The following is an 18525-nucleotide window of genomic DNA, read 5'->3' as shown; positions in this document are numbered from 1 at the left end:
CCAGTGGATGGTATTGGACCCCATTCCCTTCCTGTGGGTGGAAGTGATCCCCAAGTTTGCAGTAGTTTACCCCATAAACATTCCAACATAACATCGTTTTCTGTTAGCGTTCCTACAAAACATTCTGTAAAGATTTTTAAAGCGCAAACTATGGTATATAATATTGATTGGTGAAGGACTGTTATTCTATGTAATAATTTTTAGTGCTTATTATAATTTACTAAGAACAACTAATATTTCTCAAAACAAAACTACGAGCCTTCAATAGGAAGTAGCTGATCTGTAATATTCTAAGAGCATGGACAATAGTAGGTAAATTTCACAACCCATGTGGGACCTGAAAACTACAATTTTCCTTATAATTGAACCAATCACGAATATTCTGCTATCTACGTTGACGGACGGGTACTGTGACACGTAAGTTGGTACGTGAGGAAGAGTTTGGGCCTTGGTAAAAAAGGTAACTGGAAATATATCACATATGTACTTTTCAACATATTGACTTTAAGCATTAAGTCATATATGTGCTGTCTTTTGTGAGAACGGGTTGTAGCTCTTGTCAATATGGCTTCAGACCCAAAAAAAGCACTAACGATGCACTTATTAGTATGATTAACTTAATTCACGCAGCTCTTGATAAAAAGGAGTTTCCTGTTGGGTTATTTGTGGACCTGCGTAAGGCTTTTGACACTCAACCATCAAAACCTTCTTCTTAAATTACATCATTATGGAGTCAGAGGACACTCCCTGCAATACCTCAAATCTTATCTTACTGACAGGCTCCAGTATGTTTCTGTGAATAATACAATTTCTCCCACCCTACCCATCAACATTGGTGTTCCTCAGGGCAGCATACTTGGCCCTCTCCTTTTTCTCATCTACATTAATGACCTTCCAAATGCCTCCCAACACCTCAAACCAATTCTATTTGCTGACGACACAACCTTCATTTACTCCAGTCCTGACCCCCTTGCTCTAAATGCCACAGTAAATACTGAGCTAGAGAAAGTCCATCTTTGGCTAACCGCCAACAAACTCACCCTTAACATTGACAAAACGTTTTATATTCTGTTTGGCAATAAATCCTCTAATCAGATAAATCTCAAAATAAACAATACCCAAATTTGTAACAAATTAGATGGCAAATTCCTTGGCGTTCTCATCGACCACAAGCTGAATTTCCAGGGTCACATTCTAAATATATCAAAAAAAGTTTCAAAAACTGTTGGCATTCTTTCTAAGATCAGATATTATGTACCCCGCCCTGCCCTGGTTACTCTCTATTACTCCCTCATCTATCCATACCTCAACTATGGTATTTGTGCTTGGGGTTCTACTACCCAAAATCATTTACGTCCTCTTATTACCCAACACAAAGCTGCTATTAGGACAATATCCAACTCTGGCCCCAGACATCACTCGGTACCCTTACTCAAATCTCTGAATATGTTAGATATTAAGTCACTGCACATTCTCTCTTGTGTATTATACATATATAAAACGCTGAACTGTAATGCCAATCCTGACCTCAAAAGCTTCATTGAAGGTTGTAACAGAACCCATGAGCACCACACCAGAAACAAATACAGTTTTGATATTCCTAGAGTACGACTTAATCAAACTAGAAATGCTCTACAAATCAAGGGACCCAGAATGTGGAATGACCTTCCCAACCATGTTAAAGACTGTACCTCTCTCAACCAGTTTAAGATAAAAACTAAACACTACCTAATAAATTCCCTGTAACCTACCTCACTCCTCTATTGTCAACCCATGTCTGTAATTTTTTTTTTTTTTTTTTTTTAATCAACACTGTTTGTTAACCTATTGTATTTGTGCTGCTTTTTCAGTCATGTTCCCCCTTTTTTTTTATCTTTATTTGTATTTGTTCTCAACACTTTTTATTCTTTATGCTCAATTAGTATTAAGTTCTAGATATTAATGTTTTTCTTGCCCGAAACGCATTGCGTAATAGTGGCTTTAGGCATTGTATGTACTAGCTCTATCTATATATCAATCCATTAATGTAACATCACTTGTATGTATGTACCTTACCTGAATAAACATATTTATTTATTATTTATTTATTTATTTATATTGACTTTAAGCATTAAGTCATATATGTGCTGTCTTGTGTGAGAACAGGTTGTGTTCCTAGATGCAAACCCTGATCTGAAACTTTCCTCTGACAAATGTAATAGAACCCATTATTACCACACCAGAAATAAACATCTTTGATATCCCCAGAGTCAAACTACCTCTGTATAAGCACTCTATTGAAATAATGGGACATAGTCTATAGAACTCACTCCCTAACGAATTAAAAAGCTGTCCATCCTACCGCTTATTTAAAAGTAACACCAAAAGTACCTAATTTGATCTTCATAATTTTCTACCTAATACTTCACACTCGCACTGTATCGTGTGCTGCCCCAAAATGATTCTAAGCCTTATAACCTCACCGTTGTAATCACTGCCATTAACATATATCATTGTTATGTTGAACGCAAGTTTTACTACAATGTACCTAGAAATAATCCTCAAATTTTACTAAAATGTACCTACTAATTTTCTTAAAAATTTCTTACAATGTTCCTGTTAACTTTTCTCAATTTTACTACAATTTACCTACTTAAACACTTTCGCGTTTCGGGCAGGCGCGTGGTTGACATAGGGGTCATGTGCCTCGGCGTGCGGGTAAGCGCGCGGTGACACCCATTTGTGTATACTCGTTCCAGCTTTCTCGCCTTAATTCTCGTACTACGTCGCTCGTTTTGGTATCATTGTGTTGGCAATTAAATTCCCTACAGATGTGTATGAATATAATGTACAAAAGGCTGGAGTGCCTTCCCGCAGAAAAGCCTAAAGTTACCCGTGAACGAGCACCAATTTGTACACTGCAACCTAATGTGTATACTCGTTCAATTTGATAACATCAAATTTCGTGTTACGTCTTTCATTTTGGTATCAAATTGCTCGCAATAAAAAGGCGCGCATTTTAAAACTAGTCCCAAGATAATAGGACAATAAATAGAATTTTAACAAATATTTTAATATTTTGACCAAAAGCCTATTTATAATCTTTTAAGAGTTCGGACATAAAGTTTCATGTTATATCTTTCATTTTGGTATCAAATTGTGTGCAATCTAAAGGCGCATATTTTAAAACCACTACCAGATTGATCTGATAAAATTTAAATTTTTAACAAATATTTTAATGAGTGATTCAGTGCTGCGTCGTTGGAACCTATTCAGTAGAAGATTGAGTGACAAGATAGTCAGTCAGTGGAACCCGAAAGTGTTTTAAAATTATCTGATTAAGGACCTGCCCTAAATGCTGTGTGTGTTAGTGGCTTTACAAGAATGTAAAAACATCAATGCTATGTACTCTCATAAACCCATTGCACCTTCTTGTATATATATAAATAAATAAACTCCTGTGTATATAAATAAAATTAAAAAGTCAGTTTTGGGAAAGATCAGTAACCAAAGAAAATGCAAGGAGCAAGATGGCGGGGAAGCGAGCGAGTGACGTCATCACAACAAAAGCAAGCTGCTACACGATGTGTAGACGACGACCCGTGAGATAATACTGCCACGCCTCAACTGATAGCAATGTCGCCATTTAATCACCAACAACAAGATAACAACTCTGATAAGAACTGCAGCTACCATCATGAAGAAGATAACACTGATGCTCCTCACTGTCTTAGAGACGGTCACCTGTGACCACAATACCCGCGAAATTGTCCCTCCCACAGTACTCTCAGGACACTTATGGCAGTGTAAGTGTGTGGTGAGGCCACACCACTGAAGACATTGAGGATATACCACGAGGGAGAGACAAAACTGTTGAAGGAAGGAGTCACTGGCTCCACCTGACCACCTTGTTCCTCGCACTCTCATCATCCTCCGTAAGTACTTGAGCACTTTCTGCTCCACCATTGTCTTACACCTCAACATGCAATTGTTGGGGGGTGGAAATAGGCCTATACAATTGTTGAGGGTGTGGACATGGGCCTAAGGAATTGTTGGGGTGAATTATATATTCAGGTTTGGATATAGGCCTATTGAATTGTTCGGTTGGGGACTGGCCTAGAGAATTGTTGAGGGTGTGGACGTGGGCCTATGAAATTGTTAGGGTGAATTATATGCCTATGGCATTGTTGGGGTGTGAACATTAGCCTATATAATCTATATAAATAAAAATGGAAATGTTCGTTTGTTAAAAATCGCTAATATCCGAAAGTTCTTCACTGATTGCTTTGAAATTTTCACACAATGTTCAGTTTGCATACGAGCAGGTATTTATATACATACTATATTGATATCACGCCTTTGACGGATTTTTTTTTTAAACTGTTTTTCATGTGAGAAATCTTCTAAACCTCTTTACCGATTGCTTTGAAATTTTGATACAACGTGGCATTTGAATAGGCAGGTGTTTTTATATACCTACTATATACATGCCTCACCTGTGACAGGAAAGAACATTCTTATTTTGAAAAACAGTGCCATCTGTTGGATGTAGGAGCAATATACGCTGTAATCTCCCAAAGTTCTTCACCAATTGCTTTGAAATTCTGATACAACGTTCCATTCGAATATGCGCATGTTTTTATATACCGTTTATATAGATACCACACCTATGACAGGTAAAATCATTTTTTTTTTTTTGTAAGAAACAGCGCCATCTGTTGCACGTAAGACCAGCACACGCTATACTAAACATGTTACAATTCCATTTCAATGTTTCCAGTTGCAGTGACAAATTGAATTTTCATGGATTTCGATTTTAATTTTGATTTAATTATTTTGTGTGACATTGCATTGGAATTGAGCTGTGTTTTTTCCCATACCATTCATTTCGTGAGTGTAGGTATAGATGCCACACCTGTGACAGGTAAAAACATTTTTTTTAAACAGCGCCATCTATTGAATGTAAGAGCAATCGAAGCTATACTAAATATATTTCCAATTCAATGTTTTTGATTTCATTGATAAATTGAATTTTCATAGTTTTCGATTTATTTTCATTTTGACTTAATTATTCTGTGTGACATTGCTTTGAAATTAAGCTGTGTTGTTTACCATACCGTTAATTTCATGAGAATAGTTTATTTTTTTTTTATTTTTCATTGTTTTTCTTTTCATTTGTTAACTGTTTTTCTTATATTTCAGTGAAGGGAACATCAGACCATTTGATGTTCCCAATTTTTTTATGAGAACATCAGATCATTTGAGAATGCATCGGACGAGGGAAGAGGGAATGGTAGGGAGGACAAGGGTACAGTGGAATGGGGAATTGATAGGAGGAGGACGGGGACGCTGGAGTGGGGAATGGTGGGGAGGACAAAGGGATCGGGGAGGGAGGAATGGTGGGGAGGACTAGGGGATCGGGGAGTTGGGAAGACGAGGGGACAGGGGGAAGGGGAGGGAATGGTGGGGAGGCCCGGGTAAACGGGAAAAGGTTACTGTGGCTCAGCAACGCACATGTGTTGCTGAGCCACAGCAACGCGTGGCCGGGTACAGCTAGTGTGTGTATATATATATATATATATATATATATATATATATATATATATATATATATATATATATATATATATATGCATGCAATGTAATAACAACAAAAACACTTATTTTCCTATGAATACGGGTATAATAATTGTATCACTAATATGCAGACACACAATATTGTGTAGTATACAAATGGTCCACACACACAAATGGTCTTATTTAAATGTATTAATTTACACACTGTTGTTGTCAGATTGCTGGTAATAATAACACTGTGCTGAGAATTAGTAATGTGTGTAGTGTCTTGTGACTCCTTTTGTTTCATCTCCTGGCACAGTCTGCTGCTGGCACAGTCTGCTGCTGGCACAGTCTGCTGCTGGCACAGTCTGCTGCTGGCACAGTCTGCTGCTGGCACAGTCTGCTGGCACAGTTTGCTGGCACAGTCTGCTGCTACAATCTGCTGGGACAGTCTGCTGGCACAGTTTGCTGGTACAGTCTGCTGGCACAGTCTGCTGCTGGCACAGTCTGCTGCTTGCACAGTCTGCTGGCACAGTTTGCTGGCACAGTCTGCTGCTACAATCTGCTGGGACAGTCTGCTGGCACAGTTTGCTGGTACAGTCTGCTGGCACAGTCTGCTGGTACACTATGCTGGCACAGTCTGCTGGTACACTATGCTGGCACAGTCTGCTGGTACACTATGCTTGCACAGTCTGCTGGTACACTATGCTGGCACAGTCTGCTGGTACACTATGCTGGCACAGTCTGCTGGTACAGTCTGCTGGGACACTCTGCTGCTGGCACATTCTGCTAGTACATTATGCTGGTACAATCTGCTGGTACATTAAGCTGGCACAGTCTGCTGGCACCGTCTGCTGACACAGTCTGCTGCCACAGTCTGCTGGCAAAGTCTGCTAGTACAGTCTGCTGTCACAGTCTGCTAGCACCGTCTGCTGACACAGTCTGCTGCCACAGTCTGCTGACACAGTGTACTGGCACAGTCTGCTGGCATAGTCTGCTGGCACCTTTTGCTGACACAGTCTGCTGCCACAGTCTGCTGACACAGTGTACTGGCACAGTCTGCTGGCACTGTTTACTGGCAAAGTCTGCTGGCACAGTCTACTGGCACAGTCTGCTGGCAAAGTCTGTTGGTACAGTTTGCTGGCACAGTCTACTGGTACAGTCTGCTGGTAAAGTTTGCTGGCAGAGTCTGCTGTCATAGTCTACTGGCACAGTCTGCTGGCGCAGTCTGATGCTGGCACAGTCTGCTGCTGGCCAAGTCTGCTAACACAGTCTGTTGCTGGAAAAGTCTGCTGCTACAGTCTGCTGGCACAGTCTGCTGGCGGAATCTACTGGCACAGTCTGCTGGTACAGTATGCGGGTAAAGTCTTCTAGTACAGTCTGCTGGTACAGTCTGCTGTCACAGTCTGCTGGTGCATTTTGCTGGCACAGTCTGCTGGCAAAGTCTGCTAGTACAGTGTGCTGGCATAGTATACTGGCACTGTCTGCTGGTACAATCTGCTGGCATAGTCTACTGGCACAGTCTGCTGGCACAGTCTGCTGGCAAAGTCTGCTAGTACAGTCTGCTGGTACAGTCTGCTGGCACTGTTTACTGGCAAAGTCTGCTGGCACAGTATGCTGGTAAAGTCTGCTAGTACAGTCTGCTGGCATAGTATACTGGCACTGTCTGCTGGTACAATCTGCTGGCATAGTCTACTGGCACAGTATGCTGGCACAGTCTGCTGGCAAAGTCTGCTAGTACAGTCTGCTGGTACAGTCTGCTGGCACTGTTTACTGGCAAAGTCTGCTGGCACAGTCTGCTGGTAAAGTCTGCTAGTACAGTCTGCTGGCATAGTATACTGGCACTGTCTGCTGGCATAGTCTACTGGCACAGTCTGCTGGCACCGTCTGCTGTTGGCACAGTCTACGGGTACAGTCTGCTGGCACAGTTTGCTGGCACAATCTGCTGGTAAAGTCTGCTAGTACAGTCTACTGGCATAGTATACTGGCACTGTCTGCTGGTACAATCTGCTGGCATAGTCTACTGGCACAGTCTGCTGTTACCGTCTGCTGTTGGCACAGTCTACGGGTACAGTCTGCTGGCACAGTTTGCTAGCACATTCTACTGGCACAGTCTGCTGGCAGAGTCTGCTGGTACAGTTTGCTAGCACAGTCTGCTGGTACATTATGCTGGCACAGCCTGCTGGCACATTCTACTCGCACACTATGCTGGCACAGTCTGCTGGCACAGTCTGCTGGTACATTATGCTGGCACAGTCTGCTAGCACAATTTGCTGGTACAGTCTGCTGGCACCGTCTGTTGTTGGCACAGTCTGCTGGTACATTATGCTGGCACAGTCTGCTGGCACAGTCTGCTGGTACAGTCTACTGGTACAGTCTGCTGGTACATTATGCTGGCAAAGTCTGCTGGCACAGTCTGCTGGCACAATCTGCTGGCAAAGTCTGCTAGTACAGTCTGCTGGCACAGACTACTGGCACAGTCTGCTGACAGAGTCTGCTCTCACAGTCTACTGCTGGCACAGTTGGCTGGCACAGTCTGCTGGCACTGTCTGCTGCTTGCACAGTCTGCTGGTACATTATGCTGGCACAGTCTGCTGGCACAGTCTGCTTGTACATTATGCTGGCACAGTCTGCTGGCACAGTCTGCTGGTACATTATGCTGGCACAGTCTGCTGGCACAGTCTGCTGGCACTGTCTGCTGCTTGCACAGTCTGCTGGTACATTATGCTGGCACAGTCTGCTAGTACAGTCTGCTGGCACAGTCTGCTGGCACAGTCTGCTGGCACATTATGCTGGCAAAGTCTGCTGGCACAGTCTGCTGGCACAGTCTGCTGGCACAATCTGCTGGCAAAGTCTGCTAGTACATTCTGCTGGCACAGACTACTGGCACAGTCTGCTGACAGAGTCTGCTCTCACAGTCTACTGCTGGCACAGTCTGCTGGTACTGTCTGCTGCTTGCACAGTCTGCTGGTACATTGTGCTGGCACAGTCTGCTGGCACAGTCTGCTGGCACTGTCTGCTGCTTGCACAGTCTGCTGGTACATTATGCTGGCACAGTCTGCTAGTACAGTCTGCTGGCACCGTCTGCTGGCACATTATGCTGGCAAAGTCTGCTGGTACATTATGCTGGCACAGTCTGCTGGCACAGTCTGCTGGCACTGTCTGCTGCTTGCACAGTCTGCTGGTACATTATGCTGGCACAGTCTGCTAGTACAGTCTGCTGGCACCGTCTGCTGGCACATTATGCTGGCAAAGTCTGCTGGCACAGTCTGCTGGCACAATCTGCTGGCAAAGTCTGTTAGTACAGTCTGCTGGCACCGTCTGCTGGCACAGTCTGCTGGCACATTATGCTGGCAAAGTCTGCTGGCACAATCTGCTGGCAAAGTCTGCTAGTACAGTCTGCTGGCACAGTCTGCTGGCACATTATGCTGGCACAGTCTGCTGGCACAGTCTGCTGGCACAGTCTGCTGGTACAGTTTGCTGGCACATTCTACTCGCACAGTCTGCTGGCACATTATGCTGGCACAGTCTGCTGGCAGAGTCTGCTGGTACAGTTTGCTAGCACAGTCTGCTGGTACATTATGCTGGCACAGTCTGCTGGAACAGTCTGCTGGTACATTATGCTGGCACAGTCTGCTGGAACAGTCTGCTGGTACATTATGCTGGCACAGTCTGCTGGCACAGTTTGCTGGTACAGTCTGCTGGCACAGTCTGCTGGTACAGTCTGCTGGCACAGCCTGCTGTTGGCACAGTCTGCTGGTAGTCTGCTGGTACAGTCTGCTGGCACAGCCTGCTGGTAGTCTGCTGGCACAGCCTGCTGGCACAGTCTGCTGGTACAGTCTGCTGGCACAGCCTGCTGCTGGCACAGTCTGCTGGTACAGTCTGCTGGCACAGCCTGCTGCTGGCACAGTCTGCTGGTACAGTCTGCTGGCACAGCCTGCTGCTGGCACAGTCTGCTGGCACAGCCTGCTGGTAGTCTGCTGGTACAGTCTGCTGGCACAGTCTGCTGGCACAGCCTGCTGGTACAGTCTGCTGGCACAGTCTGCTGGCACAGCCTGCTGCTGGCACAGTCTGCTGGTACAGTCTGCTGGCACAGCCTGCTGCTGGCACAGTCTGCTGGTACAGTCTGCTGGCACAGCCTGCTGGTACAGTCTGCTGGTACAGTCTGCTGGCACAGTCTACTGGCACAGTCTGCTGGTAGTCTGCTGGCACAGCCTGCTGCTGGCACAGTCTGCTGGTACAGTCTGCTGGCACAGCCTGCTGCTGGCATAGTCTGCTGGTACAGTCTGCTGGCACAGTCTGCTGGCACAGCCTGCTGGTACAGTCTGCTGGTACAGTCTGCTGGCACAGTCTACTGGCACAGTCTGCTGGTAGTCTGCTAGTAGTCTGCTGGCACAGCCTGCTGTTGGTACAGTCTGCTGGCACAGTCTGCTGGTACAGTCTGCTGGTACAGTCTGCTGGCACAGGTAGTGTGTGTGGTTGACTGTCTTTACCACACCAACCACAACAGCTTGGTGGTTCATAATCGTGGAAGCCAATATTCATAGTTGTATAAAAATTGTGTATGCAGTATAATAACACCAAAAATAACAGGTTGTATTTTTCCAAGTAAATAATATAGATGCATATTATTAACATAAATATATATGAGGATTCCGATGTTCTACATATTTTACCATATAAATTACTCAAAACACACACTATTGAATAACTTTAGTGCAAAAAAATGAGAAAAACTTATCAGAAATATTGAAAAAATATGTAAAAAACTAGGATCGGGAAGGTTTTGCTTCTTCCCATATTCTTGGAATGTCTGTCGTCTTCCGGTCCCTTCTGGGGCTTGACGGTCCTTCTCCAAGCTTCTCGTTTTTCGGCCCTGTTTCTTTCTTTCGTGTTTGTCTCTTATCTCCGTGCACTGTCCTGCGCTGCGCAGGGTTGCCAGATTGGGGTCCTTGGAGCCCAGTTGGGCTCTTTGTAGCCCAAATGGGATGCTGTGCTATGTTTCTTCTCGGTCCTTTCCTGCTCTTTTCAACTATGGTTAGCGGCTGCCCTGTGTACTCTCATATGGGATTCGGTTGTTAACAACACTATTTTGTCTATTTTTGTAGTCAATTCGTGGTTTCTTTCTTTAGCTCGCGACTTCTGGCATCCCTGCTGCGCATGCGCCGTGGTTGTTTGTTTTGATACGGGCAGTGTGTACGTGAGCTGGGATTTTGTGTCCCTTTTCTCTCCGATGCTTCGGCGCTCGTTCCTCTCCATTCTCCAGTCCGTGCCCCGTAGTTCCTGCGGGTGTTCTGGATTGCTGCTATTGGGAGGACGCTGGGTTTTCCCTGCATATGGGTGTCGGGCTCTTCCTTCGCCTCTACCCCTGTTCTTCTCCTGCATGTGCGGTTTTGCCTTCTTCCACTGGCGGTGCTCCCGGAATTTTCTCGGCTATGTTGTGTCGTGACACGTTCGTGCCTACGTTCTGTAGGTGAGTTCATGCGGTCTGGCTTCTCTTCGGCCAGGTGCTGGTTAGTGATTTTTTGATACGAATATACGAACATCAGAACACAGGTGACTGCAGCTGGCCTAATAGGCCATACGAGGCAGCTCCTATTTATACCCATCCAGTCCCACTCTTGTGCATGTCCAGCCCATGCTTGAGTTCAGATAGGGGGCCCTACTTCCACCACGTTTCGAGGTACAATGGTGGGGGTTATATGTTATGGGGGTAAGTGTTCCTGTCTGGATGTTCTGAGGTGACATTTTGCAGCAGTTTTCATGTTGTGGATGTGTGTTGGGGATTGGGTATGGATTTTTGTTTGGCCCTTCTGTGCTTCTTCCTGGGGCCTTAATTGTTCTTCTGGTTTAATTGTTGCAAGGAGGGTCATGGCCCCGTTTTTCATGGTCTTATCTGGGTCACTCTTTCCTTGCACGTCTTGCAGTGCCTGGCTTAGACCTTCCATATACATTGGATTTTCTGTACGGTACTTACCTAGTTGTACTTTCCTAGTTGTGTTGCAGGAGTTGGGCTCTGGCTTTTTGGTCCCGCTTCTCACCTGTCATTTGCTCATGTGCAGGTTCCTGGGCCTGCTTGACTCTATCATATCTGCGCTTGAAGCTGTGTGTGGTGTCATCCTTTACCACATCGCTTCCTCATGCGTTCCGCTTGTCTACTACTGACACTGCAATACTTCTTTCCCATGTCTCTTTGGCTCGTTTGGGTTATCCTTCCACCAGTGTCCCTTGGTGCGTGTGCCCCTGGGGTCCCGTAGTCGGTCTTTCTCTTCCTTATCGCTTCCTTTGGGAATCGTCGATGTGGGTGATCATATCCTCGTAGCTCATACTCTTTGGTTCGGGTACTGGTCTGTTGGCGTACCTTTGCACCTTTTTTTCCTTTTCGTCTTGTGTTGGGACGTGTCAGACACCTGTGTTGTTGGCGTGGCTTGTTGGGACATGACCAGCGGCTCTGTGTGTTGTTGGTCGTGTCCCTTTCATTCCTGTTTTGCTCCTTGTCTTCTTCGTTCCTCATCTTCCTTCAATGCTCATGTCCCTGGCCGTTGGTGCTGGGGCTTTTCTTCTGATCTTGTGTTTTTCCGTTTTCTCCTCTTATCCTACACATGGTTGTGTTTTGTTTGTGCCTTTTGGCTCTCCTATTGCCTCCTATTTCGGTTCCTGGTTACCTGACTTACCCAGCCTGTTGGCGTTTTCACGTTCTCTCGGTTTCCCTTCTCTAGTTTTGCAAGTCGGAACTGTCGTCTCCGATCTCCTGGCGGGCTCGCGGGAGTTGGGGTGTCTTCTGTATGGCGGATGTTCCATCTCCTTTGTCGGCTTGGGTTTCTGGCTTAGCTGGCTCCGTGGTGGCACCCAAGATCTTTCCGCAGCTCCGCATCTTACTAGGCTCAATTGGCCCATGGCGGGGCCGGTTCGGTTCTGCCTCGAGTCTCTCACCTTCTGTTGGTGATCGGGTGGCTTCATTGATGGTGTCCCAGCTGCGTGCTTCTTCTTGGCGGTAGTTTGGGGTTTTTGGCGGCCCTTCCTTTTCCTTCTGTCCCTTCTTCGGTAGCTGCATTTGTTGGCGTGGCCTTGTCCTTTTCTTGTGGAAGTTTGGGGCCGTCATCTTGCCCCATACTGTCGCCTCGTATCGTGAGGCGCTGGCGGAGCCACTTCGGCTTGCTTTCGGTTTTGATGTTACCTCTGTGCCGTTTCGCAAGCTGTCTCATGCATTGTTTCACCTCTGGCCTGCTCCTGCTCTTGCGCAGCCTGAGCCGTCCTGGTCATTGGACAGAGTGCTATTTTCTTTCTTCTCCTCAGTTTGTTGTGGCCCCTTCAGTTCAGAATTGTTCTATAAGGCTCCTTATCTGTTGGCAGTGACCTCTGGCTGTCGGGTTGGGTAGCTTCATGCCCTCCTCCAGCGCAGGGGTTTCTGCTCTTTCAGTCTTCATGATGGTTTTGTTCGTCTGCAGCTGTCTCCTTCTTTTCTGGTGAAAATTGAAACTGCTGCTTTCTGAAGGGGTCCCTGGGTTGTTGATGCTTCATTGGCTGGGCCGGGGGTGCATCATGTTTTGTGTTCGGTGGTGGCTCTTTGCCGTTACTTGCGCGCCTCGGCCTCTGTGTCTGGGGACACGCTTTGGGTTGATCCGGTTTCCCTTTCTTCCCTGTTCGCGGGTGTGGGTCTCCCAGGTCGTCCGCAGAGTTCTTACGACTAGCTAGCCTGCGGTCTATCCCCATGCCCATGATGTTTGTACATTCACTGCGCTTGCTGCCGTCTTTGGCACCATGGGCTCACATTCGGGCACGGGGCTTTTGGCGGTCGTACAGGGTCCTGGCTGCTCGTTACCTCGTGCACGTCCCTGGGCCTAGTCGGGCCTGTGTCGTTTTCGGTCGGTGGTTGCAGCAAGTTGTCTCGACTTCGAGTTGTGGAGTGAACAACGACCGCCTCCCGGGTAAGTCCTTACGCTCTTCCTCTGTGGGTAGTTAGCTCCGGGGAGCCGAAGGGGGTCCCCCCAGAAAACCAGCGTTGAATGTAATGAAACGCCATTTTCTGGGTGAGGCCCGGAGGCTGCCCGGCATCCCTTCCTCCCTCCGGTCGGCGTTTTTTTCGTGTTTTGACATCCAGCCTAAAAACTGACAGGTCGATAGCCGGCGTGAGGGGTCTGGGGCTCCCCCCTTCTCCCTCCCGGGGACGGGGAAGCTGTGTAACAGCGGCGCGGCGACGTGTGACGTCATGATCGTTTGTTCGTTTCTTTGTGGGGAGTTCTATCCACTTGTTCGGCTTTTGGTAGCAATAATTTCGACAGAATAGGGGTTTGTTTTGGGATGCTTACCTTTCTGGGTGCCTGACCCGGTCGATGGCAGACATAGAATGCTTCCAACCACACGGGGGTTTCTATAGGCCATTGCTCCCCTTGCCTCTCTGAGAGGGCCAGGTTCTGGCTCGTGGTCCCCGGTAGGGCCACAGAACTCCATACACATGACTGATGCCAATGTCTGACATTAGCATATCAGCCTAGTAAGCTCCGGGGAGCCTCCGGGTATCACCCAGAAAACGGCGTTTCATTACATTCAACGCTGTTTTTATTGGGGGGGGGGGGGTGGAACGGATTAATTAAACTTACATTATTTCTTATGGCAAAATTCGTTTTGTTGCCGAATTTTTGGTTGACGCCGAGTCCCTGGGAATGGATTACGATCGTAAATGAAGGTACCACTGTATTTGAATTATTCATGTAGTAAACATTATATTCCACAATATGCCATGTTTAATACTATAGAACATTTTATTTAGCGTACAAAGGGACTTATGGCAAGCAGCCGTTTTTTGTGTATGTTAATTATGTTATGTAAGTTATTATGTTACTGTGTATGTAAATTGTCAGTTAGTTTGTTCCTCGCCCTGCCCTAGTTACTCTGTATTATTATAATTATATTAATAACTATATTATTATAATAATAATTATAATACGACTTGTTGTAATTAATAATTATTACTCTTCCTTCTGGTGGGTCATGAAGGAAGGTAGCCTCGGGTGAAAGGGGGCTGTGATGAACCCATAGGTGCAGGGCTGGACATCCTCCACCTGGGGCTCAGGGAGCCCTGCTTCAGGAGGCTGGGGTCGTTCTTGCCCCTTGCTGGGGTGGTTCTTCTCCGATCCCGGCGGTCTCCGGGTCTGGAGTCTCTGTGCCCTCTTTTACCAACCTCGAGGTTAACTCCGGAGTTGGAGCCTCTCGTTCTGACAGTTCCTGCGACGGCGCTGGAACCAATCGTATTGGCGTTTGCCTTTCCATTGGAGACTTTCGGCGCCTGCTGCTTGGATAACAGTTTCTCCAGCATATCAACCTACCCTGGCTTTGTGCCCTGGAGAGGCCACTCCAGACCGACAACCAGAGCATAACTCAATAGTCTCCTGAGACTGATGGATGCCTGGTTGATACCTGGTTGGTTGATGCCTACTATTATGTAAATTATGTTGTGTAAATGATGTAAATTATGAATGAATGAATGGTGACATAAAATGTTTCAAACATTTTCATTAATCAAAGAGTTGCTATATTCTGTTTTCTAGTTTATTCTTTATATGCTTTTGTCTTTCATATTTGTTTTATTATACATTTAAATAGATGTTTATACACTCATAAATACACATTTACACCAGTAAATTACATTTTTAAATGTTAAATTTGTCGATGTTTAACATTTAAAAGATTTGGTACATCCAACTTTCTGATAATGAGGAAATGTTTGAAATTATATGCAGAGAGAGAGAGAGAGAATGTATGAGTCACTCCAGGAATATTCAAGCTAACGTATGTTAGCGTATTATTGGTAGGTAAAATGCATTTGAATTTCCAAGTGGTCAATGAATCACATTACAAGAGTCTTCTCTATACTTTATTTGTTAGGTTTATTATATTTAAATTTGTGATTTCAAATATGTAAATTTTTGTGTTTTTCCGTCTACTGTAGAGTTAGCCACATTTTCTCATTACAGAATCCTATATATTTTCTCATAAGATATTTAATTATGAATACCTGAATGTCTTATAATAAATAACTAACACTGGATACCTAACTTGTGATCGCGCTTCCCTCCGTTAATTACACCTCTGCCTCTTGCACACTATTACGTGGGTTCTCAATGGTTAAAATAATCTGGCATTATTATGAGTGTTTTCATATGGAAAGATCAGAAACCTTTCATTCAGTGAGTGTGGCCTGAGTAGGCTTGGCTGATTTATATAAAGTATTTCCAGACAAGAGGTTTAATAATATAAGTGTATGTATGCCTTGTTTTGGACTTGAAATGAAGTATTAGAATAGTTGTAAGCAAGGTTAGTTATTAGTGCTAAATAATATGTAAAAATTACCTGAATATGCTTGATAGAGGTCATATATCCTGGATAATATATTATATATACTGTATGAACTCGATTATCCAGACTATATGGGAAGGACCCCTATCCAGTTAAGCCCGACATCCGGATTAGCTGAGTTTTACCGGGGAAGAAAAAATTAACATTCACAATCTTTATGTATCACAGCCAACGTAATTTGAATTTCCACACACACTATAATTAGTGTGTGGTGCTGGGTGGGTGGTGAGCTGGGTGGGTAGCTGCCTGGCAGGAAGGTGGGCAGGGCAAGTGGGCGGGCAGATGGGTAGGTGAGCGGGTGGGTAGCTGCCTGGCAGGAAGGTGGGCAGGGCAAGTGGGCGGGCAGACAGGTGGGTGAGTGGGTGGGTAGCTGCCTGGCAGGAAGGTGGGCAGGGCAAGTGGGCGGGCAGACAGGTGGGTGAGCTGGGTGGGTAGCTGCCTGGCAGGAAGGTGGGCAGGGCAAGTGGGCGGGCAGACAGGTGGGTGAGCGGGTGGGCTGGATGGCTGGCAGGAAGATGGGCAGGGCAAGTGGGCGGGCAGACAGGTGGGTGAGCGGGTGGGCTGGATGGCTGGCAGGGCAGGTGGGTGGGCAGACAGGTGGGTGAGCGGGTGGGCTGGAAGGCTGGCAGGAAGATGGGCTGGATGAACGGATGGCAGGAAGAAGGGTTTGATGGTTGGCAGATGGGTGGATGAGCAGGTTTGCAGGTGGGCGGACACCCATCACACCCGCTCCTATTACACCCACTCCAGCCTCCCTGCTTGCCTACCCACCCCTCCCCCCTACCAGCCTCCCTGCTTGCCTACACACCCCTCCCCCCTACCAGCCTCCCTGCTTGACTCCCTCCTTCCATCCCTCTCTGCTAGACAGGGTCCCTCCTTGCCCTCCTTGCCTACCTTACTCCTGCCCACCCTCCTTACTCCTGCCCACCCTCCCTCCTCCTGCCTATCCTCCTCCTTACTTCTGCCCACCCTCCTTACTTCTGCCCACCCTCCTTACTCCAGCCCACCCTCCTTACTCCTGCCCACCCTCCTTATTCCTGCCCACCCTCCTTACTCCTGCCCCACCCTCCATACTCCAGCCCACCCTCCTTACTCCAGCCCACCCTCCTTACTCCTGCCCAACCTCCGTACTCCTGCCTACCCTCCTTACTCCTGCCCACCCTCCTTACTCCTGCCCACCCTCCTTACTCCTGCCCACCCTCCCTACTCCTGCCCACCCTCCTAACTCCTGCCTACCCTCCTTACTCCTGCCCACCCTCCGTACTCCTGCCCACCCTCCTTACTCCTGCCCACCCTCCTTACTCCTGCCCACCCTCCTTACTCCGGCCCACCCTCCCTACTCCGACCCACCCTCCTTACTCCTGCCCACCCTCCTTACTCCTGCCCACCCTCCTTACTCCTGCCCAACCTCCTTACTCCTGCCCACCCTCCTAACTCCTGCCTACCCTCCTTACTCCTGCCCACCCTCCTTACTCCTGCCCACCCTCCTTACTCCTGCCCACCCTCCTTACTCCTGCCCACCCTCCTTACTCCTGCCCACCCTCCTAACTCCTGCCTACCCTCCTTACTCCTGCCCACCCTCTTTACTCATGCCCACCCTCTTTACTCCTGCCCACCCTCCTTACTCCTGCCCACCCTCCTTACTCCTGCCCACCCTCCGTACTCCTGCCCACCCTCCTTACTCCTGCCCACCCTCCTTACTCCTGCCCATCCTCTTTACTCCTGCCCACCCTCCTTACTCCTGCCCACCCTCCTTAACCCTGCCCACCCTTCTTACTCCTGCCCACCCTCCTTACTCCTGCCCACCCTCCTTACTCCTGCCCATCCTCCTTACTCCTGCCCATCCTCCTTACTCCTGCCCACCCTCCCTACTCCTGCCCACCCTCCCTACTCCTGCCCACCCTCCGTACTCCTGCCCACCCTCCTTACTCCTGCCCAGCCTCTTTACTCCTGCCCACCCTCCTTACTCCTGCCCACCCTCCTTACTCCTGCCCACCCTCCTTACTCCTGCCCACCCTCTTTACTCCTGCCCACCCTCCGAACTCCTGCTCACCCTCCTTACTCCTGGCCACCCTCCTTACTCCAGCCCACCCTCCTTACTCCTGCCCACCCTCCTTACTCTTGCCCACCCTCCTTACTCCTGCCCACCCTCCTTACTCCTGCCCACCCTCCTTACTCCAGCCCACCCTCCTTACTCCTGCCCACCCACCTTACCCCTGCCCACCCTCCTTAATCCTGCCCACCCTCCTTACTCCTGCCCACCCTCCTTACTCCTGCCCACCCTCCTTACTCCTGCCCACCCTCCTTACTCCAGCCCACCCTCCTTACTCCTGCCCACCCACCTTACCTCTGCCCACCCTCCTTACTCCTGCCCACCCTCCTTATTCCTGCCCACCCTCTTTACTCCAGCCCACCCTCCTTACCCCTGCCCACCCTCCTTACTCCTGCCCCACCCACCTTACTCCTGCCTACCCTCCTTACTCCTGCCCACCCTCCTTACTTTAGCCCACCCTCCTTACTACTGCCAACCCTCCTTTCTCCTGCCCACCCTCCGTACTCCTGCCCATCCTCCCTACTCCTGCCCATCCTTCTTACTCCTGCCCACCCTCCTTACTCCTGCCCACCCTCCTT

At 47.5% G+C, this 18525-nt stretch overlaps 2 protein-coding genes across 2 annotated transcripts in view; one reads left to right on the top strand and one right to left on the bottom strand.

Moving 5' to 3' along the window:
• Positions 1 to 5804: 5804 nt before the first annotated feature.
• LOC138371920 (keratin-associated protein 10-2-like) lies at positions 5805 to 6323 on the bottom strand. The gene is made up of 2 exons (XM_069336972.1): positions 6293 to 6323; positions 5805 to 6178 (listed from the first exon to the last, which is right to left on the bottom strand). The coding sequence occupies exons 1-2, from the start codon at positions 6321 to 6323 to the stop codon at positions 5805 to 5807; spliced, it is 405 nt and encodes a 134-aa protein (XP_069193073.1).
• An 8220-nt stretch (positions 6324 to 14543) lies between these two features.
• The window catches only part of LOC123765933 (uncharacterized), a 270914-nt gene continuing 266932 nt past the window's right edge, over positions 14544 to 18525 (top strand). The window contains exon 1 of the mRNA XM_069337425.1: positions 14544 to 14958. Within this exon, the coding sequence (XP_069193526.1) occupies positions 14937 to 14958 (22 nt within the window). The 5' untranslated portion in view covers positions 14544 to 14936. The remainder of the gene's footprint in view (positions 14959 to 18525) is intronic.

Source organism: Procambarus clarkii, chromosome 37 (assembly GCF_040958095.1).
Source record: "Procambarus clarkii isolate CNS0578487 chromosome 37, FALCON_Pclarkii_2.0, whole genome shotgun sequence".
Lineage (NCBI taxonomy): Eukaryota > Metazoa > Arthropoda > Malacostraca > Decapoda > Cambaridae > Procambarus > Procambarus clarkii.
This window is presented reverse-complemented; position numbering and strand designations above follow the sequence as displayed.

What these genes read in the sequence shown, in the direction of transcription:
- LOC138371920 (XM_069336972.1), bottom strand. Translation starts at nt 6,323, where the DNA reads ATGTGCCAGCAGCAGAGTGTCCCAGCAGACT. An exon ending in GCAGAGTGTCCCAGCAGACT is followed by an intron (nt 6,179 to 6,292) that starts GTACCAGCAGAC and finishes GTGTACCAGCAG; the next exon opens with ACTGTGCCAGCATAGTGTAC.